This window comes from Nelusetta ayraudi, unplaced genomic scaffold, assembly GCF_046127955.1.
Source record: "Nelusetta ayraudi isolate G7.1 ecotype Tasmania unplaced genomic scaffold, CSIRO-AGI_Nayr_v1 ptg000005l, whole genome shotgun sequence".
Lineage (NCBI taxonomy): Eukaryota > Metazoa > Chordata > Actinopteri > Tetraodontiformes > Monacanthidae > Nelusetta > Nelusetta ayraudi.
The window spans coordinates 5,555,500-5,583,386 of NW_027466055.1; the positions used below are offsets into that span (position 1 = coordinate 5,555,500).

The window sequence follows — 27,887 nt, forward strand, 5'->3', positions numbered from 1 at the left end:
TACATCATCTTAGCATGACAGACGTCACAAGTAGTAACTGAAATATTAATTTAAATATTAAATAGACTGATGGTTAAGTAAACTGAAAGTGAATGTGTAAACACTAAAACTAAGGTTATTCATCCTATTGCAACACTTCCGATAAAGTGATTCTGTAACAGTACAAAAGTATTAGAACATTTTTTTTCTTAATTTCCAGTTCTCATGAGGGGGAACAAAAAAAAAAAATCCACAGTGCACTTTTGATGTTCTGCCGTGATGTTTGCAGTTAAATCTAGCTGGAGAGTTTTTCTCTTTGACTTTAGCAGTGGTCCATGTTTTGCTTCATTGCTTTTTTTTGTGGTAGGGAGGATGGTAATCAGTCACTTGTTTCATCTTTTTGGACACACACACACACTCTCTCTCTCTCTCTCTCACACACACACACACACACACACACACACACACACACACACACACACACACACACACACACACACACACACACACACACACACACACACACACGCCTAGCAATCAAGGGGTCAAAATTTTTTTTAGTTTCAATCAATCTTAAGGATTTCAAACATTGCATTGTATTGCATGTGTATCAACAATTAGTGTGAGAGAACACTCATTTGTTTTGTCAAGTAAAGGTCCAATTAACATTTTTTTGATTTAGAGCAAAGTAGCCGTTACTCTGCAAAAAATAATTTAAGCACACAACCACTGGTCTCTCCTCTCCTGCCAGACGCTGGAGAAGAAAAAAATATATATACCTGAAACATTCTCAGTAAACAAAGCCTTTAACCCTATCTGTCAAATCCTTGGTCATGCACTGCGCAGAGAACAAGGGTTTCATTTCTGACCGGTCTCCCAGCCTCTTAGCTCCTCCCCTTTTCTGTCCTGGGAGACAAAGGGAGAGGGAACTTCAGAGTTCAGGCACTGGCCGTGCAAATCTTGTTGACTGCCACTCTTCAAATCTCTTCTCTTTCAGAAACCTCCTGGATGAGCTGTTGGCTTAGTAGGAGTCTGTCGCTGGCATTGATAGGTGTCTGAAGCCTCTGTGATTGGGGTGGGGGGTTGGGTAGGGGGGTGGAAGGGTGGAAGGCGAACTGGGCCTCAGCAGCGTGGCGAATATGGCGGGTCGATGGGGGACTCTGTGAAGGACTGAAGCTCGTAGGCAGCACCACTGTCGACCTCCATGGACTTCCTGGAAAACAGCAGCCGTATGTCCCTGTGGAGGTAGATCTTCCCAGACTTGGAACTCTGGAACCTGATGAGGGGTTGGGAGAAGGGAGACAATTAGGGCTGCAACTAACAGTTATTTTTGTTGTCGACTAATCCATCGATTATTTTTTCGATTAGTCACAATTATCTTCTTTATTTTCACACACCTATTTTGGACTTCTGTTCAACCTAACCTGCTTAAATCTTCACATCCTTGTTAAACTGTGACGTTTCTAAACAAATGCATCAAACTAATGACACGCAATGCATCTATCTGTGACATAGTTGTTATATTTTTCAACATAAAATACCATAGGTGCATTAATTCACAATTTAAAGGTTAGATGCAATGTTTATCACAGTTTACCTTAAACAGATTTCTTACAACTTAAATATCGAATTAATGGGCCCCAGCTAAGACACTCGATCATAGTTGATGTGGCCCGGAAAAAGTTCTCTAAGCTCACCTCAGATGAACGAGGTAGCGCAATGTGCGTCCGTGGCCGAGGGGCTTCCTGCTGTTTTGATTGTTGGCGTCGCGGCGGGCGGGAACAGAGAAGGTCCTCTGGCGTAGGAAGGTCTGGTGTCCAGCTGGCATGGCTCGTAGGTCGTACATCACAACAAACATCTTCACCACCGTCTTGTTGGGATTAAATAAGGTCTGACCGGCAGAGAGGAAGAGAGAGAGAGACGAGAAATTAAGACAGGTTTCGAACTATTGGGGACCAGAGCAGATTCTTCTGTACTGACAATGAAAAATACAGAAAGCGACATAAGATATGAATAAAAGCATGTTTGTAAATGCAATGAGAAAAGTCTCAAATAGAAAATAATGGAAGAGATTTACTTTATTGATCCCAAATTGGGATACTACACATGGCAAATATCAAATGCTGTATTTTACTGTGCGGCCACTAGGGGGATTCTTTTCCATTTCTTGGCACATGGTGCTTTTCAGTCTGTGATGCAAGGTGTTTGAGTGAAAAGGTTTTCTCACCACTTGAATGGTTCCTGATGGAGGTACTCTGTAGCCCCTTTTCCCCAGGGACTCCAGGTTTATCACACCCTGCGGAGAACATATACATACATACATATAGTGGCGTCACCAATATCATAGCCTAATACCACTAAAGAGAGCAAAGAAGGTGGCTGACCATATACGGCGAGGGAGCGTTGTCATCGGAGACGCTGTAGAACGACACGTCCACAGGTAAGGTCAGGTGACTGGGGCAAAAGGAGCCGCTGGCGCCCACCTCTGCGGTGAAGCCCTCCACTGACCCTAAAGGCTCCAGGCGGTAGTTCAGCACACATTCCTACAAGAAGGGTTTTTTTTTTTTTTTTTAAGTACATTTTTCACATTTTTTCAGTGTGTTTCACATGTTTTGTTTTAATTGTTTCTACAAATTCTATTTCAAAAGAAAGGACAGAGTTAGTTTGCCATGAAACGTGAAAGCGCCCTGCCCCGCACGCCTCACCTCGAAGTTTCCCAGCAGGCTCAGACTGGCAGGTGGAGCGCTGGCACTGAACAGCTGCTGCGAGTCGTCCACGTCGCCCTCCCTCTTTGGACACACGCTGGGGAGGTTGACAGATGCACACAAACGAGTTCAGCATCTTTGTTTTTTTCGGGTTGCACGTGGTGCGAAAAAACCATCTTGTCGAGCGTTCTGGCTTGTGACAAATAGCCAGCTGGGTCGGGACGCAAACACGCTCATTTGAGTGGAACAAAAAAAAAAAAAGAAAGAAAAAGAAAAAACTCCATGTGCGCTTCTGCAACAATAGCAGACAATCTTTGTGTGTGTGTGTGTGTGTGTGTGTGTGTGTGTGTGTGTGTGTGTGTGTATATACATACATACACACACACACACACACACAAATATATATATATATATATACACACACACACACACACATGTATATATATATATATATATATATATATATGTTTTATATTTAAATTCTTAAAAATAGCCTAGCATATTTGGAGTTATTGAATGTGTTTTCCTTTGCTGCATCATTACATATGTCTTGCTCATATATTTGATGTCTTCAGCATCTATCTGCACTGTAGGAAGTTGTAAAGTTAAAAAAAATTGCATGAGAAGGTGTGTCCAAACTTTTGACTGGTCGTGTATATTAACAAATAAATAAATAATAAAAAATGAATAAATGAATGAATTTAGTAAAAAAAAAAAATTGTTTTTGTAAATGAAACGTAAATATATATTGTAAATGAGACTTTGTGAGAACAAAGGACTATGATCCCATAGAAACTTGACAGAGGCTGATCAGAACATCTGCTACATGATGAGCAGCTTTGCACCAACACCACCACCACCACCACCACCCACATCAGCTGCGTGTGGGCAGAGCTGTGTGGCTGCGTGCGCTCACGCAGATGAATCAGGCCCGTCTGCCATTTTGAGCAGAAAGCGCTGGATCGGAGAGTAATCACAGTACAGAGAGGCTTCAGCAGGTGGCAGCATGAGGAGAGCCATGGGCAGCACAGAGCTGACCCTCACCTCAACTCACCACAGAGAGCAATGTATGCACGCTTATTCTGTCCTTTCACAACACAGGTAATATTTGGGGGGGAAACAAGAAAAGATGTTGCTGAGCTGAGGATCGGTCTAAGGTTGGAAATATTACAGAGAAAGACAATTGACAACTGATGTGGAGGAGGGCCACTCTGCACAGGCTATGGCTTGATACCAGAACTGTGACCCAATTCATTGACAATTAGGCCACTGTTTTTGTAATTTACAGGGAAAACATGGTCACTGTGTCATAAATGAATCCTGCTCTACACCCTGCTCACATTCATCGTGTAGCGTGTGTGTTAAAGCGACCTGCTGCCTGCCTGTCGCCTATACTAAGCAAGGTCTTTATACAGTCACTTGAAAGGTGCTCCGAATCACACAGTGTACCTGAGGTAAACAGGCTGTGACCATGGTAACGGCAATTTGACGACACAAAGACCAGAGCGAGTGTCCGGTGTGCTCACATTATCACCGCGGACAGAGTCGCTGTGCAGTGGCAGAGGTGCTTGGTGTGTGTGTGTGTGTGTGTGTGTGTTTGTGTACCTTTTCCCAGAGGCCCAGGGGAGACCCTTACATCCAACCACAGACGTGTCCAGGTCAAAGTAGCCTGTTTGACTTCTCCGCTGAGGGACCTGCCGCAGACACACACACGCGACTCGATCAGGAACAGGACAAATCGGGCCAAAGGACTGAGCTCAGAGGACAAGCGGAGGTCAACTCTGAACATTTTAAAAGACCACATGAAAGAGCCTTCACACGACGTGAACCGGGCGGCGCGGCACGCCACAAATGCCAAAATACAGACAGATTCATGCATTTTCTGCATCTCTTAGAGCGGCCACGGGCAAACTACGGCCCGTTAACCTTAAAGCGTTAAGCTTGAAGAAATGATATTAATAGTAAGTAAATAAAAAGTAGCTGTATTTCATAAATGTTTCAGTGTTTTAAGAGTCATTTCAATAAAGAGCTAATTTTACATTTTGTTCATTTTCAATTGGCATTAAAGTACATGTTTTCTACAAATGCCATGACATGGGTCAGCAAAACACTCCATCCATCAGCTCCTGCTCCGGCCCCTCTGACTAATTTTAGAACCCATTGTGGTCCACGAGTCCAAAAGTTTGCCCATCCCCGTCTTACAGCGTCTTGGATCCCCTCCTGTTTACACTGCTCGCGTGAGTGAGACCGCTGTGGGGAAGCTGTGATGATCAAGCGCGTTCTCATCTGGACATTCACTGCGGTAAACAAACTCGGTAACCCAGCCACTGATGAAAAAAACCCCGTCGACTATTTCAGCATCTTGCTATGACATTTACTCCTCTCTGAAACGCTCGTGGAGGATCTGTGAGTAATGCTTCAGATGGTCCGGAAAAAAAAAGGGCTGGTGAGTGTCTCGCTGACACACACACACACACACACACACACACACACACACACACACACACACACACACACACACACACACACACACACACACACACAAGCGGATGTTGACTGAGTCAGTGAGCACGAGTGCGAGCTTGTTTATGATCATGAATGCACAAATCAGGAGACGAGGACGGTGACTCCCGAGTGTGTGTGAGTTTCTTACAGGACTGGAGAGCAAAGGCAGGCCGGTGCGCGGGTGGAAGGCCTTGGTCGCGGTGGCGTCTAATGAGTGGCGGTTTTGCTTCTTCCAGCTGTTGCAAGGCCGTAACGGAGAGGGGCTGTGGGCTCGCTGCCATGGGAGCAAACAGATGAAGGCAGATTGTGAAAATCATTTAATGCCACGTCATGTTTTGCAAACGTTGATGAATTGCAACGTGAGGCATCGCAGCATCTTCTTTAGAACACTTCCATTCTTCCGTGCTTCAAGTACATGACTTGAAGCATCTCAAGGACTTTTGAAAAAAATATATAGAAATTTATGGTCTGGCCTAGAGTCTTTCAAAATGACTTTTTCAGAAAGATATTAACCTAAACTGATATGACAACAGCGTCCTGACTGAGGCAAGGAGGATCACATTTTACCACAGACTCACAATAGTGGCTTGTATGTTTGTGTTTCAGTATTTCTGGCTTTATATTCAACAAAGAAAGTAAGTCTAATGGACCTTTTCAAATCCTTTGAGAGATTTGACCATAAGAGATGGTGAAGAATGTCTAGCTGATGTCGGGACCTAATAATAAACGGGACCTTCTTTTAGCAGTTACAGGATGTTGAAAAAGATTATTAGAGCACAAAATGGACTTCTGAACAAAAGTGCGCAGGCAAATGAACAGGTTCTCTTACCAGGACAGTGGAGGGGGGGGTCAAGTCCGGACTGCTGGAGCAACTGGACTTGCAGGGTGCCTGATTTTCATCGCGCGAGGAGGAGGAGGAGGAGAAGGAGGAGGTGGTGGGGGCTGGGGCTGTCGCACAGTTCTGCACCTGCGACTGGTACTGAGGCTGAGGCTTGCTGTGGTTGTGGATTGTGTTGCAGTTCATGGCCACGCTGGAGTCGTTACAAGTCCAACCGAACATCTGCGAGATCCTGGGGCTGCTGTCGGGGGAGGGGAAGGGGAAGGGGAAGGGGAAGGTGGAGGGGGAGGGGGGCTGGGGTGGAGAGAGGGAGGCGGAGGGGGCTTCATGGCTGCTGGGGGTCCTGACTCTGTCTGTCTGCGACGGCGTTTGTAAACGGTGAGCGGGCCGGGCGTGCGGCTGGCCTCTGAACGAGGCTTCTTCAAGTGTAAAATGAGCACCGTTGTGAGTCGAGGGGGAGCAGCGCTCGGACCCTGGGTCGACTCCACTCGGCTTCTCTGTGCAAATGGGCGCGTGTGCGGAGGCGGCGGCGGCGGCGGCCGTGTTGCCGTGGGTGCCGCCCCCCCTGTGAGGTTCGTGGCTGGGCGCGTGACCGTTGGCGTAGCCGTTGGCGGCAGTGTTGGAGGAGGAGGCGTGTGCCGTGTGCAAGTAGGTGCGGACCGTGTGGGTGACGGTGGTGGTGTGGGTGTGGTGTAGCGGGGGGCCGCCGCCACCCCCCCGGCCGTGTCTGGGGGACAGTGAGGGCGCAGAGAGCCGCTCCTGGATGAGCCTGGCGATGTCGTGCACGGCCTGGGCGATGACCGAGCCGTCCCTGCCGCCCTCCTCGCCGTTGGCCTCCTCCTCCCTCGCCTCCCTCGCCTCGCTCATCCTCAGCTTCCTGCAGGCGGCCGGTTTGGGCGACAACCGCTCGCGCTTGCTGAAGGCGGCGGTGTCGCCCGCCGGCGTGCGCCCGGCACCGGGTCCCCCCTCGGGCTCTTTGGTCTTGCTGGCACTTGTGTCGTCGCGGCCCGCTTTGGAAGGGTTCTCGGCGCCGAAGAGGCCCGGTGGGAGCGGCGGCGCCGTGGGGTCGCAGAAGTTGAGGCGCTGCGCGATGCGGGCGATGACCTCCTGCCTCTCCTGCAGCAGCGAGCCGATCAGCGGGTTGGTCTCCGACGCATTGGGCCTCGGCGAGGGGCAGCGGCCGCCGAGCGGCTCCGCCAGCGAGAGGTTCTTGAAGGCCCTCAGCGTGTCGGGGATCGGGCCCTTGGACCGGTCGGCGCCGCCGTCGGTGCCGCCGCCGTAGTCGTCGGCGCGGGCGTGGTCAGCGGTGCCGTTGAGGGCCGAGTACAGCCACTTGCCGGCTTTACTGGCGGGCAGCGGGGAGGGGGAGGGGCATAGCGAGGGGGACGGGGAGTGGGCGCGGGGGGGCGTGGTGGAGCGCGAGGACGCGTGGAACAGCGGCGAGCCCGGACACTTGGGACCGCCCACCTGCGGGAGCTCCCCGTTCTGAAAGGAGCGCTCCTCTCGGGGGTCCTGGCTCTTGGGCGCGGCCGAGCGCGGGCGGCTGTTGCCCACGGGGAGGTTGGGGATGGGCAGTCCGTTGAGGGAGAGGCCCGGTATGGGGTTGGAGTTGTTGGAGCTGCTCCGGTACACGTGCGAGTTCTGCAGGACGGCGTCCCCGCTGGGCTCCTGGCTTACTTTGAGGGTGGGCAGGCCACCATGGCTGTTGAGGTTGGGGTTGAGGCTGGGGGTCTTGATGTAGAGGGGCGGCAGCCCCGTGTGGATGCTGCACGCCAGCGTGGGGTAGGTGGGCTGGCGGGGCAGGGACTGCACGTGGACCTGCAGGGCGACGCTCTGCGACACGTTGGGGATGGGGAAGATGTGCTCCGAGGGCGGCTGGGAGAACTGCCACGCCAGCTGCTCGTCTGCGGCGCTGATCCTGCTCGGCGAAGGCGATAGAGAGACGAGACACACAGCAGGTCACTCAAACTGCACGAGCAACAGGCTTTTACCCTGATTGTTCAAACACGGGTGTGTTTGAAACCGTGCGTTTCCCTGCAGGGTTTTTGCCTTTTATCCGCACGCAACTGCAGCTGTAGGTTCCGGAAACCGGAGGTTTTTTTTTGTAACCTGCAGTGTCAAGATTGCACCAACTGAGACCAAGACATCAACAAGACTTTGCTTCTAAATTGCAAACAGCAGCCTCTCTTTACAGCAAGGTGTATTTTAATCATTTTCACTAACATTTTGCTGCTTTGCCAACTATTTTGGTCGTGATTATTTCCGGCCTTGTGATTTTGTTTTCAAAACTACCCCTGTTCATGTAGACAGGGCCCAAATCAGCTGCAGTTTAATGCCTCTGGTAAGCAAAGTGAAGTCGGACCTGTACAGGATGTTCCTGGGGACGATGCCATGGGAAGCGCTGAGCCAGGCGCTGAGCTGCGAGAAGAAGACGTAGGAGCGGACGGCCAGCAGCAGAGTCTTCTCCTCGATCAAGCGATCGCCGCTTCTATTTCAAAAAAAAGAGAGAGAAAAAAAAAAAAAACAGTCAGAGAGGGTGAAATGTGCCAGTGTGTCAGGTTAGTGGGTAAATAGTTCAAGGGTGCTCGTGTGTAATATTTAAACACAGCACTTGCTCCTTTGTACACGTGAAAGTAGGAAATGGGGTCAGTGCGCTCTCTCATTAACTATTTGAGTACCAGGTCAACTACCTTCTTCTAGTTGTATTATTAGTTTGTGCCAAGCCAAAGACAAAGCCGGGGAATTTCTGGAATCTTGTCTGCAGCAGTTTTTTTTTTTGGGGGGGGGGTTTTTGAAAGGTGCACTGAATTTTCATTACTTAAATATAAAAACAGCTTCCACAGACAGGAAACCATGAAACTGAGGATACTTTTTCACCTCTGTTTGATGTCCTCACATATCAGAAATAGGGAGGTGACAAAAATAATATGTTAAAGAGGACAAATATAACTTTGGGTGTCGGGAGCACTTGATGACCTTAGCAGCAAGAGGTGGCGGTGGCTGTTTTGTGTGAATCTGGCTGTAGAACATGGCAGCAAACACACGTGTGTGACATTGTCCAGGTGTGAATAGCAAGATGGTGCGCGTGTCAGCCTACTGTCTGGGAACTTGCTGCAGGGTCCATCTCTCCAGCAACAGAGCGTCCTGCTTGATGACCGGGTCGCTGATGGGGTCGCTCGGGGGGCACTCGTCGCCGTAGCAACAGTCCGGCAGGAGCATGACCTCAATCATGATGGGGATGCCGTTCCTCCACAGAAGGATCACCTCCGAGCGGGTGCGCCTCGCCTGCCGACACTGGACAAACACAGGCGCAGGGTCAGGAGTCGTCAGCGGGCGGCCGCCGGCAGGACCTCAGCGTTTAAGGGGGGAACTGGCGGTGGCAGTGGCGGGCCGTCAGGGCCGGCGAGGCCTTCTCTGCTGGATGACCGGACTTGGAAAAGTACATTTTCCCTTTTCCCTTCTGACTGTTACGGAGGAAGGAGGAAGTTTGTTGTTTTCCTAGGAGTGCAGGATACCAGGACTTAAACGAGAAATGGAAGGACTTTTATATGTATTACCTTTAACTCCGCTGTACTGTACAATTTGCCTGTCCGTTCCAAAGAAAGATAAAATTGTGATAAACTAATTCTCCGTAGTCTCATAGTTCTTTTCACGTCCCATCATATCCACTTGGTTGCACTGTTTCAAGTGTTTATATTGACATTAGAGTTTTTATCCAATCATATACCTGCTGGCTTGTGTTCTATGAGGATCTATGAAATCTGCCTCAGGCCAGCAGAGTCAACAATGCAGGCTTCTGTCCGCTGTGAGTGAACGGACCACCGTCAGTTGAAATAACCAATCAGATTGCAAATATGCAATGCTTAGGCCAGCTAGTTGGCCTCATGCTGAACTTCACACGTCCTCGTGGTCCTGCAATTGTGTAAGAACTGGGAGCCTCTAAGACTAAGCTCGACCCGGGGACCCGTTAGTTACCGCGACGGACCGACGACGGCTGAAGGAGAAGGTAAAGATTTAGTTGCCGAATCATCTGCAACATGAAAAACATTATGTGGCGCATTGACGCAGCAGCTGTGCCGACATGCTCAATTGTTTAATAATTAAATATTTCAATAGTTTGTTTCGTTATCGTCTCGGTGTCTTACACGACACAGTGACAATTCCCAGACAAGTTTGAACAAGACTCTGAGCTCACTGTGCCTTTGGTGGACTAATCAAAACTTTGTTGAGTAATCTCTTAAAATTGCCTTTCACTTGCGAGTTCTGGCAGTATCAGTGGCCTTAGCTTCCTAATTTCAGATGTGAGAAAGTTTTGCTTGTCTGGGCCACCTATATGAAGGTGACGTCGTTTGTAAGTGTGGTTCTGTGATGATTCTCAAGCCCGGGGGTCATACTGCGGGCATAAAGAGGTGGATTAATTTCGGGTGGATTAAATACGTCGCACTGATGGCGTAAACATGAAATTCACGGGCCGCCACTGGAAAACAGAACATTAGGAGTTGAAATGATCAGTGATGCGATCCGGACCTGGGCTCAGTTCCAGCTGTGCTCGTACAATTACAGAAAGTAAAGCGTAAAGCAACTCAGAGGTGCATTCCCTTCGATAAGCTTGCGTCTGTGAATGCCCGGTGCCAGAAAAAAAAAAAAAAAAAAAAGACGGCAAGGGGGCGGAAGAAAAGGCGAGCCTGCAGCCCTCCCCCGTCTACACTTAAGCAACTGACGCATTGTGTCGTGCACGCGGAGCGCGGTGTTGTGCTAGAGTGCGTTCGGACAGCACCTGTGGCAGTTTGTCGCTGCATTCGTGCCTGTGAAGAGGCGGCATGGCCGACTGGGCTGGTGGGCAGTGCAGCCCCTCAGTTCTGCCTTTCACCGAGTACTCGGGCGTCCGTCCCTCTGTGATGAGCAACGTCAGGAAGACGAGGAACTCCTCCGCATCGTACTCGAAGAACTCCTCCGTCGCATCTGTGGGGGCAGAGGCACAATTTGTCAGCGCATCTCTAAAATCACTCGGCGGGTTACCTTGCAGATTCATCGACCTCGCGATGCCGCGGGTGGGAATGTGTACCGAGGAGTAAAAAAAAAAAAAGGGACAAGCATCGACAGTTAGCACTTTTATTCAGGCTTTTGTCTGTGTTTAAAATCGAGGGAGGTTCAATTGAGAGAGAAACTCTGCACCGTCAACTGATGGGTGTTTTCTGATCGATTGCATCCTAATGGCGGCATGTAGACTGAATTCATACAACCCGATCAGTCAATGTACTCGGCAATGACAAAACAATGGCACCATAAATGAATGTGCAGTCTCTGCGGCTGTAAAATATATACGCAGGGTTTGGCAGAAGGCCAAATGTACCTTGAACAGCAAACAAGTTGATCACCACACAGAAGAGTGCGGACCCGCGCTGTTCAGCCTGTTGATTCGTTCAGGGTCTTCTGCAGTTATTTAAATTGATACAATGCACTGGATACATCTGGTTACACAGAGACTGCCTTAACTTTAACGACCGGTTCACTGCTGTGAAACCGCGGCTCTAGCGACAACAAAACTTGAGTTGCAAATGAAGCTTGGGTCAAAAGAAGGGGATATTTTTAGCAAGGGGGCCCTCAGAGGCCATCTTCACTTTGCTGCTACTGGCCTCCACCAGAGCAAAGTCCCACAATCCTGCGGGAGGTCAGCTGACACATGACAGCTCTGAGGATCCCACATTGCTTTGACAACGAAGGCGAAGCGCTGCTGACCTCTTGGCCAGGCCGCCCCTTTGGAAATGAGCCGTCGCTCTCGACGGGTCTCATCCGGTTGAAGGGTCGAACAAGCAGAAAAAACAATGACGCACACGTATTTCAATCTCTGGCGGCACCATCACAAGTGACCCAGGTACCTCAACTTGCTTCTATGATTGGAGGTAAAATCTCTGCCCTCATTGGCATCTTACTGCATTTTAAAATCAAGTTATGTCTATCATTTGCCAGATTTGTGATATGCGAAAGCGGACGCGTTTTGCGTAGAAGGAGCAGTCTCATTAACATTAAGTAAAAAAAAAGAAGAAAGAAACAAAAAAAAAAAAAAATCATTTTATGCTGGGATTTTGTTTTCTTCTCATCATTTTAAAGACTTTTGGGGGGCGTAAAGGGTTAAAAACACAAGCATGCATACGTCTGGACACGACCTGTCGAGGAGTCCCTCCTCCCCCGGCACTGCAGAAGCGTGATCTACAAGCTGCTGATGCCTTTTAATGTGTGTGTGTGTGTGTGTGTGTGTGTGTGTGTGTGTGTGTGCGTGTCGCGTCCGAGCCAGCGAGACACACATGTTTCTCTCAGGGAACTCCTCCTACGTGCCTTTAAGCTGCTGCTGCTGCTGCTGCTGCACGTGGAGAGAGGCGCAGTCTGACACAAAACATGAGCGGGGAGGGGTTTCTGTCGACCAGCCGTGTGCTGAATGAATGCGGGGGTGGGGGTGGGGGTGTGTGTGTGAGAGAGTACGGGGAGGGAAGCCATATTCCACCGCAGTCTCCTCTTTTCTTTATGGGCCAGAACAAAGCGAGAGGGGCGACGGACCAGAGGGGGGAGAAAATATACGGCAGGGAGAGTCGAGGCTCAAGGTCACAACATGCGTGACAGTCACCGGTGAGGGGGCGGTGGCGGCACTCGATGCTGGCCAGTGCGTCGTGTGAAGGTGTATTCCCAGTGTTTCCAGTGTTCCCGACTCTCTGGGGGGTTTAAGGCTACGGATGAAACACTAAGAGGAGGGCAAGGGACACGGCAGAGCAGAGACGCATGAATAGGTGCATGAAGGGAGGTGAATGAGTGATTATGGAGGGCAGCCTCTGGTGGAATGGTGCGCTACACACACAACCCCCAGCCCAACACACACACACACACACACACACACGACTTACAGAGGCACATATAGACAGGGGCCACTGATTGTGTATGCACAGTGGGGGTCCTGGATGGCTGTTTTCTAGGAAAATCAAACCAAGGAGCGCACGCACGGACGCACGCACGCACACATACACACACCCTAAAGCACATACAACAAAAATCCACAGGCACATGGACACGACAAACACAGCCAGAGAAGCACACAGATGCACGTGGTGGCAACACAACCACAACTGTGCAGTTCGAGACAAAAGGAGCAGTGATGGTGGCTCGGGCTAAAAGGGGGCCCATTTTGCATTTCCATACATGAGGGGTGTCCTTCTTTACGGCACCATGAGTAAATAGCGCGCGCATTGGCACGCACACGGACACACAAATGCTCAGAATGCAGGAAGGTTTGATCAAAAAAAGGTTTATTTTGTTCCAAGCAGCCTTTTACTGCGACTATTCACACCAACTGGACCTCGTCCTGCCTTTCCATGCCCCTCCTCCCTCTCTCCACGCCTCCCACCCATGACCGATTGGTTCCTGCATCCTCGTTTTCATTCTGTCTTGAAGACTGGGAGTCTCTTATCTACCTTTCAGCGTTGTGCATTATCTGAAATTACGCAGTCCAATCTCCTATTTCCCAGCCCGTGCCCAGAGCGCCACGGCAATGGCTGGCACGACACGAGAAACGCAAACAAAAAGGGACTTCAGCGGAGGGAAAATATAATCAGGTTCGGGCTCAGCGCGTAAGAGGATTTACCGATCCACGCAGCACTTTACCGACCCGAACCCAAATACGCAACAGAACGCTGATCTTTCTCCGTTTTTCACACGTGCATGTGACCCTTCCGTCTACGTCCCGATATCGTGTGACGCGTGTGATGTAACAGGTCGGATTTGGATTCAGGCGTCTTATTATTAGACCTGTGAGCGCCTGCCACCAAGTGCAGCTGGAACCGCCACCTCCAGAGCCGGCTGCTTTGGCCGGCCACATGCAAACATTCTCGGTAACGCACCCCTAAGCCATCGCCGCGACCTCGGCCAAACACATCAGCATTAGAGTCATGCGGGACGGGAAAAAAAAAGCCTCTGGGATGACAGCGGAGCACTCAGCATCAGTGTTTGGAATAACACTGCGGTGCACGTTGACACACACACTTGCATGTGAATCATCCTCACCTCAGGGCCTCCAGGAAAGTGGCTAAATGCAAAAGGCAAACCAAGACGGTTACCAAGAGTTGGGGTTCCATTTTTTTGTTTTTTTTTCTCTGTTGTCTTTATGCTGCACCGAGACGGCATAGAGACAGACGTTCAAAGGCAGCCAGCGCAAACGGATCTGAATACTGTGAAGGCGCCCATACAGGAGGCAACATTCCCATTTGCCTTTGTTCAGTCAGCACATTCACTGAGATGAGGTTTGTGTATATGCCTACATTTCAGTGGAGCATGAAGTGCTTATTTGGTTTCAAAACAAAACGACCCTTTGCAGGTTCTCTAAAAACAAGGAGAGGGCAACAAGTAAACAAACACAGAGTCGAATTTGACAGTGTCAAACGCAAATGCAGGTTTTGTAAATAGGCAGCATTTGCTTTCACTGCGTCAGCGCTAAACTTTGGAAGCACAATATGTCTAAACTGGCCTGTACTTGCCAAATCAGATTGAGCCTGACTGCTCAAGATGGCCACCGGCCATGGAGATGCTAGTGGCTGGGGTTAGCAGACTGGCTAGTAGTACATCAGCCAACGCGAGCAGGCTTTCTCTCAATGAAACCACGTTGCTGAAATTCAAAACAGTGATTCTTCCCTATATTAGGAACAGGCCAAACGCGGCTATCAGTGCAGTAGCTGTGTGGTTATCAGGAAGGATACTGGCACATAGAAACATTCCGCGTACTTCCCTACTGTCCTAATTTGAATATTGCCAAGGGTGATGTTTTTCACCTGTGCGTTAACATTTTAAAACGCTAACAAGGGTAGGTCGCAGTGCATTCATCACTAAACTGAATATAGCCACAGCTGAGGCTCCCCTAAGCAGCTCCACGGGGACAGGGGCAATTTTATCATCAAGAATAAATAATTAAACCATGAGAAGAGCTGAGTAAATGTAGAGGGTTCTTGAAAAACAAAGCAGCAAGACACTCGAGCACACCGGTGGACACTGGTGGACGGATCCAAATGGCCAAGATTCACCGACCCCCATTTCTACTTAAAATTAAAAGACACCTTTGTTGCCAACTGTGTAAAGTGACAAAAATGTTCTTCATTTAAATGACATTCATCACTCATTGGTGCGTAACAGATGAAACAACACGTGCTTGTATACCTAATTTCAGTGAGCGCATCAAACAAACCATGTTGTTTGCCACACCGAAATCTCACAGCACTTCATGTTCTCCGCAGAAGACGAGGCGGAGACACACCTCTGAGAGTGTGCACGGGCAGGATGTAAAATCTAAATTTAACTCCAGTGCCGTTTTACTCCAGCACTAAAAATAAAATCCCATTCTGTCTGTGTGATTTTGTTGGATAAATTAAGCCAGACACGCTCTCTTACAGTTCAGTCACAGCAGGCTCAATGAGCTGCAACCCAGATTTCTTCACAGATTTCAAAATCTCCAGTGGGATTCTAAGACACGAGCGCACTTCATTTTTTCAGTGGTATTTCAGGTGCACAGCCTGACAACGCAGACAAAACACACGCCAGGGTTTGTATAATGATGATAGAGAGGCAGAGTGCGAGATTACACGGACAGTTTCTTTTCTAAATCTGCTTAGTGCAGCCCCCAGTGAGATAAATATAGACACAACTTGGAAGCAGTCTGTTGCTGTTTACTATTCCTCCACTGGGTTGAAAGAGATGCTTCAAAAACCAGAGGAGCTGTGGTGTTTAGAGGTCGCTCCTCATCCGTGTGGTGGTCACATCTGATTTAAATGTGTGTCAGCGTACGAAAATAAATTACAGCTGCGCTTGGTCAAAGAAGGGATTAGCATGCTAACGGCGGCGAAAACCAACCGATGATGATGGAAAGTGTTGAAGTCTTAACGGCCGCACAACCATCGCCGCCACCAAACCTTGAACGCAAAATCTCAAGATGGCAGCAGCTCCTGCTATATTTTTGCCAGTGTGTAGTGGTGTTTATAAACGTGCTATATTACCAGGCAATTTATTTTTTGTATGTGTTTTTCCTGCGACACTCACACAGAATCTGCTGAGCTGGAACTGAAAATAATTTTGATTGAACAGCCATAAGGAAAAAAAAGAAGAGGGATCTAAAGTGATTAATCTACCAATCACGTTAGGTATCACAGTTAATCAATGGCTCTTCTTTGGCCAGCAGCATGGAAGTTTAGTAAGAGGGTGTCTTAGACATGTGCCATTAATTATTTGTTGACAGGATGCTGATGTCTTGAGCAAAATTATAGAGGCAAATTTGGTTTAAAATGATCAAGAAGAAAAATGAAAATGTTTTTTTTTTTTTGATCAATGGGCAAAAATGTAATTAATTTTTAATTCAAGCCAAAGCCTTGGTGCTGCTAAAAGTACAAAGCATCCAAGATGTCTAGTCTGAAAAAGTTTCATCATACTGATAGCAAAGCAAAGCAAAGCAGGCAGAAAAAAATTTGGGTGTCAGCAACTCTTGAACATTCTGGGAATTGTTTGAAATGCTGTCTTTTTTGAGCCATGGCCAGTTCTGCACTCTGACTGACTATATTTGGAGGCCAGCTGGTCTGCAAAACCAAACTCATTCTACCGCCTTGTACAACAGCCTGTTAGAAAAGCAACCTTTGCGGACTAAACGTTGTTCCTTGCACGCATTTCCGTTTGTCACTTCACAACAGGAGTCGTGTTGCCAATCATCTACATTGAAAATTCTGAAACACGGACCGTGATTGAGAAATGTAATTTAATATTATAGTCAATTTAAATACGCTTGGCCTGTCTGCCAGTCACATTCAACAGGAGCTGTTCAAATAAGCTCATTACCATCGAGGTCAGTAGCCAATGGGTCAGCAGTTTTAATGGCAACTTTTTGTTTTTATCGCAACTTAATGCTTCCTGTAGATGCCCCCTTCCTTCATCGTAGGAGGCCCAAACATTCAGTTATATTCTTACAACGAAAACACAAAACGTAGGAGGTTTCCAAGATGAGTGTGCACAATTTCAGACTTGGGATCCCACCAGTTCAGCAGCTTTGAAAGGTTTCCTGAATAGGAAAAATTCTATATTAAATTCGGAACCAAATGAATAACATTTTGAGTGATTCTTACGACTCAGCACTTACAAACATCAAAGGTCTCCTTTTAAACGTTTTCAGATGTTTTTAGTCCTGAACATTTTGGAGCACCTGGGGAAACTGAAATACTTTTAGTGCGAGAAAGCATCAATAAAGTGAATTTTGAGTATTATGGACCTTGTAAACAGTGAACACGGCCATGGTGAGTAAAAAAAGAAAAAAAAAGAAGCAGCAGCCTCGAGGAAAGACAGGATTGTCCGTCTCTTTCTGACCTGGAACTGCAGGAGAAAAGTCATCGGTGATTACAACCGCTGACCGGGGGAAGGGAGGGGCGTTACCAAGGCAACAAAGACCTGGAGTTAAACATGCCCGTCACGGTTAGCCAAGAGCATCTCCGTGTGTGAATAAGCCGCACCAATATGCGTCCTATAGTGCGTGGGGGTGGGGGGGACGGGGGGGAAGCTCGACGGACGATGTGGCTGGAGAAACATGCCGTCGCCCTCTCAGAGTGCGACCGACGTGCACCGGATCGTTAAGGACGCGCTTGTTTATGGTTGGGACGCTTTCCGTTGCCTTCGCGATGTTCGGCCCGGAGACCATCTGCTGAGCCGCGTTGTGTGATCGTGCTTACCCTGCGCACGTAGGCGTGCATGTTATTCCAGTCAAGACTGTTTATATGAATCCTTTGTCCAAACCGCCGACACGCCAGGCAGAGCAAGAAAGCAGTGAGGTTTTTTTTTTTTTTTTAAATATATAAATAACTTGTATGTAAATACACAGGGTCAGCCGGGCCTCCATAGCATTTTGACAGCGTGAATCACACATCAAAGTCGGATCACTTTTCCTGTTTTTGTTGCTGCGAGTTAAGAAAAAAAGAAAGAAGGGAATAGAAAAAAAAAAAAACAACCCCAAAGGACTCAAAGTCATAGCAAAGTCTGCCAAGTCACTGGGATGTTTTTGCCAGAACATTGTGACGAACGGGCCTGGCCTCACAGATAAGGAGGAACTGATCCGCATCAAGTTATTAAGTACTTTCAGGAGAGGATGGTGCTGCTAACTCAATTCTGTGAGCTGGCCATTGGTGAATCCTATCAACAAACACCTGTTAAAAAAAAGAAAATCAATTTTTGAATACTTGATGAAACTTTTTTTTTGCTCCTCTCGCTATCAAATTACTTCAGATTTCTCCGAACCCATGGACTTTGCATTTGCCGTGTGTGCCCCCCCCCCCTCACCCACTGACACAAAGGGGCAGATTCACAGCCCTCTTAGCAACAAGCTCTGATTGGCTGAGGAGCAACGTCGCAGTTCCAGCAGAGGAAAACCCTTCTTCTGTTTTGTGAACGCAGTGGCTATTATTCTCCCACAGCCGTCTCTCGCGCACACGCACACACACGCACGCACGCACGCACGCACACACGCACACACACACACACACGTTGACCCAGACTGACAAGCCACCTTTGCCTTCTCTCTCTCTCTCTCTCTCTCTCTCTCTCTCTCACACCCATCACAAACAAATGGTTTGTTGTTTAGGCACTCAACAACTTGCATACTGGTGAAGTCACATTATAAACAAGCTCCAAGCACTGTGGAAAAAACTCTTCACCCGGAGGCGTCGACGCTTGACAGTCAAAACTCAAATCAGCTGATGTGGAAAAAGTAACGAAGGGCTCTTTGACCTGACACAGGATTTCCGAGGGCAGCTTCATCACACTGTTCTTTCAGCCAAGTCCTTCGACAAAGTTCTGCTTTTTTACGGAGTTAATACAGAGCTGCTATCTCACAACTTCAGCAGCTCCTGTACGTGTCTTGTGGTGTTGATATAGTACGACGACAGCACTCATTTGTAACAATAGCCGATCGCAGTTAGGTAACCAGAATTGACCCGGTGCCAAAGAGTGTGCAGATTTCATTGGTGACGTGCAATGCCAGGTGGTATCGGGCAGCTGAGTATGTCTAGCATGTCTGGTGGAATCAATGGAAAGCCTGAAAACCTGCACACCTCATTGACGCTACAAAGAACGCTTTAAATGAATGAAAGCGTCGAAAAATGTGAATGTAGCGTACAACTTCCCAGGAATTAAAAAAAAAAACCCGGATGAATACTAATGTAAGGTTCCACGACACGAGTAGTGAGGTAAGGACATCTGCAACTAATAGGATAATGAAATATATCACGTTAGCTCGCAACAATCCCCCCAAGATCTGGAAGCATCTGCCGCCCCTGCAGTCAGACCCTCGAAGCCCAACGTTGAACGAGGAGGTCCTTTAACCCTGTTGTTTGAACAATACATGTCACTGATGTTGAGTGAGTGAAGCGGTGCAGGATAAGTTGGGCAAAACTGAGAATTAGTCAGCCTCAACAGAAACAACAAACACGAAACGACTTAATCTGGCACCAACACTGTGCAACATGATGATTGCAACCAGCAGTTATCTTCCACTTCGCTTTGATGACATTCATATGCGAGTGTGTGTGTATGTATGTATGTATGTTTGTAACACAAACGCATACTGGAGAGTGGCGAGGTTTCTTCATGCTGTGAAAGATAGGCCACTAGAGTGAACTTTGTGCACAGATGGGGCGGCCTCAGCCAGAACCCGAGCCTTCTTCAGGCACCACCCGACACTAAATCTTTCCTTACAACAGTTTGAATTTCAGCAAGCTGACATGCTGGTGCCTACAGGACACTAGGGCAGTAGGACACAGCAGCCCGTCTCTGTAACTAGACACAAGCTATCAGCGTAAATGTGAAGGCCTTTAACCTCCCTCCTGCCGCAGATGGCAATTTTCTCGAAAGGAGGTCTGGATTGAGCAATCTGAGCCGTGAGGCTGCGAGGCCGAAGTGTGTCAGTCGGGTGACGGAAAGATTGAACTGGTTGGTGACTGGGTCAGGAGGGAAATAGGTTGCGTTTGACAAATAAGCAAATACATTTTTTTTTAAAGGAAAACTGAAAACTTTTTAAAATCGTTTCCAGCTTTACGCAACAATTTAGCACTCCAGTCTGGAAGAAATTGTACTTAGGGCTGTTTCATGTATTAAATTCAATAGCAGCATTCATAGGGTGAACATCAGGGTTTAAAAAAAGAAAAAGAAAACTTAACCATGCCAAAGTCACCTGAGTAGAAAGTGGAGTGGAACCCAGTTTAAGCTGGTTTATAGTCGGCATGGAGTGAGGGTTGGGGTTTGATAAGGAATTGTCAGCTTGGAATTGATTGGGGAGGCTGAAGAAAAGTCCTACTTTGTATGCGCCTCAGGTAACTTGACCTCACCCTGATGTAATTGTACAGCCAATATTTCTGTGGCTCTCCAAGGATTGTGAAGTCTTTGAAAGGGTGCCTATTAATGAAATGTTGGATTCAAGCTATTGGCTAAATGCTAACCATGCATCTTGCTCTCCATGCCAGATGCAACTAAGTGGAGTTCATTATAAATCCAATAATAGGCAATAACGTATAACCTGGAAAAAAAAACCTCTAACAAAAGGTCAGTTTTATCTATGACTCTATGTTTTTCTTTTCTTTCGTGCCTGAAGCTCATCTGCATCATACTGTCATTTTAATAAGCCTTACAACTGGATTATCTTGTTTCTTTGTTTGTTGTTGCTGGTTTTAATTGTGGTAAACCAAACCACACACAGTAAAATTAGATTAGACTGATTTTCCAGATTCACTAATAACCATGCAAACAAAACAATTGATTTTGTGTAAACTTTTGTTCATGTATGTCTTTTTAGTGCTGGACAGATGTCCTAGTTTCATGATGCCAAATAAAAACACCATTTTATTGTTACTTTTTTATAGTGTAAAAAATATGCATGTTATGAATGGGTTAAAACAAGCTTTGTTATGTTTATTTGTCCTAACAACAATTCCCATATAAAGCCAGTTGGCAAATTCAGGTTGAGCCTCTCTCGTTCTAACTTTACTTCTATCCCCAAGTTACAGCTGTGATTATTTATTCTGGTACTATGCGATGCCAGCGCACAGCCAAGGAACACCGAGAAAGATAAGACATGTAAGTGGCGTGCTGCTGCTGAATGCCAGTCTGGTGTACAAAACTGATTAAATTGCGGTCTTACACAACACTGGGCGGTGTCTAGTATCAGACTTGGGGTAAAACAGATTCCAACTAACTCGCAGAGTTGTTTAACAATAAGTTCAACAACCAGTTGTGCAGCTGCATTAGTGACAATCAATGACCATGAACTGCACTCTGTGTTCCTTTCAATGTTATTTTGCTGTTTTCTGTGCTCCATGTAGGCTCTTGACGGTGTGCTACATAATTACTGGATGTCTAATCTCTACTGATCAAAATTCCTCATAACAGAGTTGAAAGTATTGGAATTACCACTCTAGTCGAGATTACACCGTGTACAACTGGTGTTTCATTTTACCCCTTTCAGCCGTTCAGCAACTTGGGTAAGGTTTAGCGAGAACCAAAGTCCCAAAATAAAGGCACACACTGATGGATACCCAGCCTACAATAGCTGCCATGCCCATCTACTGTCTGTATTTAGGTTTGGCTTACTCTCTTTATTAACCCGTGTTTGCTAGTTGAGCTATGTTTTGCAATCACATCTTTAATTAGCTGTTTTAAATAGTATTTAAGTGAGATCTATTTTTACTGAAATGCTTTTTTGTGTGCTTGGTGCTGGCAGATAGTGATGGTGGAGGTGTGAAGTGCGAGGTGTTAAAGCAGATGTAGTCTAGACGATCTGACGGTCTGTGTTTGAAAGAAAGGAGAACGAGGGAGACGAGGGGTGGGAGAGCTCGAATGAAAGAAGTTCGGTTATGGTTGGTAACGATTGGGTTAACAGACACGGCAGAGGCTGTATTCATAATATCTCTATGTTATAGCAAGGATTTAAAGATGACAAAACAAAAGATTTTTGATTTAATAGTTACATGTTTTACCATCTACATTAACTGATGCCGTCAACTGTGAGTCGTTAAAACTACTGCTGAGAAAATTCAAAGTTAATTTAGCTCTAACTTTTCCTAAACTAACCGTGTTGCATTTTCAAAATGCAAAAATACTCATACAAGGTGAATAAGCTCGAATTTCTCCTACCATATCACCACCCCTACTAGGCGAAACCCACCAGGTCCAGATGGCTCTCTAGTTGTCCCTGCAGCGCGGACGGTCGGGAGGCTGCGAGGAACCAGAGGGGCCGGAGGATGTGACGAACACAAAAGCAAATGACATCACCTTCCCTAGGTGGCCCCTGGCAGCACAGGCGTGACCCATGCTGCTGCTTTCAGCTTCAGCCAGTCCAGTGCTAAGTCTGGACCGTGTTATTTTTGTGCGTCCCTGCCGTTAACACTGACACCTGCCTCCGCGTGCGCTTGTGTTTATAGTTCAATATGACTCTGGTCAATTGAAGGCGCAGGGTTAACATATGTAAGGGATATCAGTGCCCTTGTGCGAGCTAAATTAAACGTCCCAGCATTATGTAAGAGCATCACTGGACTGGAGGGACTGATTGCCCATTCCCAGGAAGCCACTAGGCAAGGCCAGGCTACTTACAGCCAAACCTGTCACAACAGCTTTGATTGAGGCTGATAATGCTCACAGGCCCGACAGTAACTCACAGCTGAATGGCTGCCCAGTGCTGGTATCCACAGAGAAAGACAGGCTCTAAATCTTGCAGTACAATGGGAAGATCCAATATCCATGTCCAGTGCAGCTTGGTCAGCAAATGGCAGCGGTATTGCATGAAAAAAGACAAACAGTTCCAGCGATTCTTCTGACGTAAAGTAGTTAATACAATGTGTAGTAACTTGGGGGAAGCTACAGGACACCGTTTACTGACCAAACTTGCAAAGTTAACATTTGATATGACAACAACAGCCACAGAAACACAAAAGTCTACTTTAATTTGAGTAAAACAGAAGGTGGGACTAACCCGAGCGCCCTGTACCTGAGTGAAATACACCGACTGTGCAATGAGCACCTGTTGTGCTGTGCTGTGCTGTATATCACTGCTGGAAAGAGGGCAAAGACAACACAAGGTGAGGCAGTTGCCAGTGTCCGGGACAGTGTGTGTGTGTATGTGTGGGTGTGTCTTGTGGCGTTATCTGGGCCTCTCGTCAGAGTGAGCGTATCTGATCCGCAGCCACGCGGCGTGGCCGTGACGTTTCAGGGCAGCTGGAATTTGGCTGAGCGGACGAAAACAAGGCAAGAAGTGAAGCACCTAGGGTGTCAGCTGGCCGGGAGTCGCGAGGTGGTAATCCGGAGGGAGTGTGGGGGGTGGGGAATCAATGCCTCCATGAAGGAATAATGGTTCCAAACAGGAAGCGCGGCTGCAAAAAAAAAAAAATCCTGCACATAGTTGAGTCTTGTAAGCTAATTGAGTTTCTGCGCTGCGATTCCCACAAGTGGAAACAAAATGCCGTCTCTGGCAAAACAAATAAAAGGCGGCTCAGCCACACTTCAGCTGACTGAGTGAAACCTGATATGACAGACTGCGTTTTCCTCTGACTGGTGTAAACAGGTCGGTGTAAACACGTCTTGCGTTTTCCACGTCCCTTTTTATGGGACCAATAAAGGCTGCCAGTTGAGCCACATGCTCAGCAGTATTAATTAGGGCCGATATCGACGCTGCTTGTAACCGGCACACCAGCGTGCATGTACAGTCACACAGGCAGTTGCTCTCCCCGACTTACAGCTCAGCTAAGAAAAACAAGGGGGTCAGATGACTCGGTTAGGCCTCGCAGCACAACACAGGCTCTGCTCCCTTTATGATGGAAACATGTTTGAGACAAAAAGCTTCGCAGGGAAACAAAGATTCTGCTTTGTCTTAAGACTGTGCGCAGAACACAGCGGCGGCACCGCATTTACATTACACAGTGACGTCAAGCACTCCTTGTGTGAGCCCTTCTCCTCCTTGTTTATCTGCCGGGCGGGTCGCATGCTCATGTTAATGCGTGCGAGTAAGTTCTCCCCCTTCCCCCGCCCGCAAGAACAGAACCTGTGGTGCCATCCCATTTACATTGCAAAGTGACATCACACCCATTGTGTGGTTTCGGCTCTTCTCACTTTTCCTGACCAGGGAGTCGCGGCCTGGAGGACTTGTTGCGCCAGTTGAAGTTAAAGGAGCATGCCTGGACTTGTCTTGCTGCCCCATTTCCAAACATTATAGCAGACCCCCCCCCCCCCCCAAAAAAGGTATTTTTTTTGTCCAGCTTTAATGTGCACAGTTCTCAAATTGACACATTCCACATTCTGTGAAACCAGGTGGAGGAGAGAGTAAAAAAAAACAAAAACCAACCCAGAATGAAGGACAACAAAAAAGCTTCTGCCAGCGCACACTTTTATAATTTAACAGTCAGTGGCTGACCCAAGCTGACACGGTGACAACACGTTGCTGTTGTAGTGTGCCTTTGTCAAAAACAGCAACTCACCAACAGACAGGCACAGAGCATCTTTGAGCAGTTGATTAAATATCAAGTCGGTATCCCAACCAACACAAGAGAATGCAGCAGCACAACCAAGTTGGACATGGTATGCTAAGCAGCATACTCTGTGCCCTTTGCTTGCTCATGTCACATCCCACAGATGTTTCTGCAGGCCTCCTGCACCGCCAGGCATAGCAAGGTTGAGGGAAAAGACTCTAAACCCATATAGGGCAGCGCATGTTTACAGTCTGCCGTGGAGTATTGTTACCAGTGTGTATTGTGCTCTCAGGAAGAGCCCACTCAAAACAGTTTCGTAACCAATGCAAACACACACACAGGCTATCCCTGATTAACTGCAGCTAATCTCATCAGGACGCAGAACAGCGGCTCTTCACTGTCATCTAGTGCAAACCAGACAGTGCGGCCACAGTGGTCCCCGTTCATCAGTTATCGATTATGTCAGGGAACTGAGGTTTTTGGAAAGAAATCGAGGCAAACACACAAACTCTGTCCCCGTTTCACCTCTCGCTGCAGACGTGTAAACAGGTTGCCGAGCATAAGGCCGGAGCCTAGTTCCCCAGCAGGGTGGGAGTCGAGACATTTTGCAGCAGCCTTGTGCAAAACTACCAAAACAAGGTCTACAGGAGGGGTGGGGGGAGAAAAGGAAACAGCCAGGGGGAGGAGAGAGTCCTTCCGTTAGGCACTGTGGTGATGCAGAAATGAAGGAAGAGGAAACAGCTGACATGAGTGTTAACCACCAAAACTAGAGCAGCAAAAGGCGTTTGATGTGCAAGTCGGGTCAGGCTTTGTTTAATTCACATAACCAGTGGCCAGGCTGACCTGCTGTTACATAATTCCCTGTCCTGATTCTTCTCTCGGGGGGGAACACGCACTGTCCACTGTAGCTGGATGAAACCCCCCTCACAGTGTGCGCTGCCCACTCTGTGTCTATCTGCTGCAAAACCCACATGTCTTTTGTTTTGTGGCGCTCCTGTAAATCACGTACCTCTCTCGGGCTTCATGTTGTCCAGTGTCATCGGGGTTGTCTTGTAGGTCTCTTCTCAGTTTGTTTTCTGTCTGTCTGTCTCTCTCGGGTCTCACACACAGCTGTGGCAGTAAACAACCACGGCGTCTGGACACTCCACCTTTGGAGAAGGCACTTTGCGACCAGTGGTGACCTGCCGCGTTACCTCGGCAATAAAATCAGCTGTGAAAGCCAGTGATTGGTGCCAGCTGCCTGTCCCCCCCACCCCCACCAACCCCTATCCGACGACAAAGCGACGCTTTGTTAGCATGCTACTGTACGCATCCATTGGCTCCCAATGTTGTTGTTGTTTTTGTTGTGTGTTTTTGTCCAACTAACACAAAGACAGCTGGTAACGAGTAGCAGGTTACCGTCAGATGGAGGAGTTGTCAGTGTGTCTTGCTTGCTAGCGAGCTGATTTACCAGCGATATCCCCCCAGCTGACTGCTCTGGCAACCCGTCTCGAATTCCTCAACCCGGGCCATGGCAGCGTCGCGATGCACGTCTCGTCCCCGGAAGGGGTTGCTCACTCCCGGCGACGCAAGCTAAGCACGGTAGCCCCCCCCGCCCCCCGAACGCGACCAACTTCTAACTTTACCGTGACTCGAACGGCGTCAGCTGGCGACGACGAAGGCTAGCAAAACACCACCGCCAACCACGGTTGTTCAGCGCAGGTGAGACACGCAGCTCGGCCACAAATGCCCGTCGACGGACCAATATTTCTGCCCCGACGACTCCTCGCTAGAACATTCGCAGGGCATCATTCCATTTCACGAGCGAAATCACTGGGAACGTTATCCGCTTCCCGATATTCTGCGGAGCCTGAACGCGTCGCCATCTACTTAACGGCCGAGACGCCACCTGTGTCCACTTCCTCCGCAGTCTTCATTAAAACTTTTCTCCCCCCCCCCCCCCCTGAAGACGACAACAACTAAAAAACGACCGACTCCACTTGAACGCGTCCAGGCGACGCCGCCGTGGCAACGAGCAGGTTGACGCGAACCCGTAAGTGGGACGGAAATGCGGATGAACCGTGAGTCGTCGTCGGTCGTGGGTCGTCGTCCCCCCTCCCAGACCGCCGCCGCCACCTCCACCACCAAACTAGTCGTGATGCTTCCAGTCTGCCTCCCCTCCTCTCTCTCTCTCACTCACTCCCGAGAACTCACCCCCCCACACAGCTTGTCAAAACAGATCAGCGCAGCTCCTGTCACGTGTCCCAACAACAGCTCCAGTCGTCACTTCCCCCCCACCGCCACCGCCTGCCTTGCTTGAACCCGCCGCTATAGCAACCGACCCAAAGTCGGGACAAAGAAGAAGCCGCGGCGTCGGACGGTGTCGCCAGATATTGCGGTCGCCTTTAAAACCCATTCACGTCAACTGTAGAGAACGCGCGGCGAAGAGGAGGAGGAGGAGGAGAAGAAAGGAGGAAGGTGCACACATACACACACAATGGACGGGCTGCCCATCCTTACGCTGATTGGTCAGCGGGATTCGATGCGCGCTCACGTGCGCACGTGAGAGTTGGGCTTTTTTTGTTCCCCACTCGTGAACATTTTGTTCCGTCTTGTTTGGCTTGTGTGTGCGCCCAAAGATCGTGTGTGTGTAAGTTAATGCTCTTACATGTTGCAGTTCAAAGTCCCTGCAAACAAGGCCAAGCCAACGAGGCCTTTCGTATCGCAAAGCCTATGAGACGTTCATTACGACTGAGCATTCAACATTACACCATTATTTTGTAGAAATCAACCATTTCACTTGAAGTGCAATATGTTTAGGTGAATGACATCAAACATAAGATCAATATCTATATTAATACCTTGAGTATTAGAAGAGAATGTCTGAGAATATGTGTTTTAAATCAGTAGACGAGAATGACATTTCTAACATCTTCTGCAGTTTTACCATTCCAAAGTGGACACGTCCTCAATGAGGCAACTTAAAAAGTTACTTTTGACAAATGAATCCAACAAATGTATCTAGAACTCAGAACTCTGCCCATCTGGAGTTTCCCCGTTGAGACATTGTGCCCAGTGAATGAGGAATGAATTAAAAATTGTGTGTGTAAATATTTTCTTTAATTCAAACATGCTGAACAAAGGCAAAGGTCAAAATGAGGACAACAGGAATGGCTTATTCTGCTTGACAGCTGCAGTTTCACTGCACTTTAGCTTGTAATCTGCTGTGTGTTTGCTGCCCACAAATAAAGCTTTTGAGTGTGGACGGGATATAAAGTATATAGCATTATGCTGTATTTGGTCAAACATATTTCATAGACCTTTGGAAATGGCTATAATTGATTGTTTTGGCCCTCTCTTAAACAATTAAGTGAA

General features: G+C 47.9%; 1 protein-coding gene across 1 annotated transcript; it reads right to left on the minus strand.

The window, feature by feature from the left end:
* Positions 1-427: 427 nt before the first annotated feature.
* atosa (atos homolog A) lies at positions 428-26,970 on the minus strand. Its single transcript, XM_076051216.1, has 12 exons — positions 25,543-26,970; positions 10,805-10,989; positions 9,125-9,321; positions 8,390-8,515; positions 6,019-7,945; positions 5,338-5,463; positions 4,290-4,378; positions 2,685-2,781; positions 2,364-2,522; positions 2,207-2,275; positions 1,677-1,870; positions 428-1,255 (listed from the first exon to the last, which is right to left on the minus strand). The coding sequence occupies exons 1-12, from the start codon at positions 25,571-25,573 to the stop codon at positions 1,102-1,104; spliced, it is 3,354 nt and encodes a 1,117-aa protein (XP_075907331.1). The 5' UTR covers positions 25,574-26,970; the 3' UTR covers positions 428-1,101.
* Positions 26,971-27,887: the final 917 nt, after the last annotated feature.

Coding starts and splice junctions, on each gene's coding strand:
- atosa (XM_076051216.1), bottom strand. CDS start 25,573: ATGACACTGGACAACATGAAGCCCGAGAGAG. Junction 7,946..8,389: donor CCCAGGAACATCCTGTACAG/GTCCGACTTCAC, acceptor TTCGCCGAGCAG/GATCAGCGCCGCAGACGAGC. Junction 2,276..2,363: donor ACGCTCCCTCGCCGTATATG/GTCAGCCACCTT, acceptor TGTTCTCCGCAG/GGTGTGATAAACCTGGAGTC.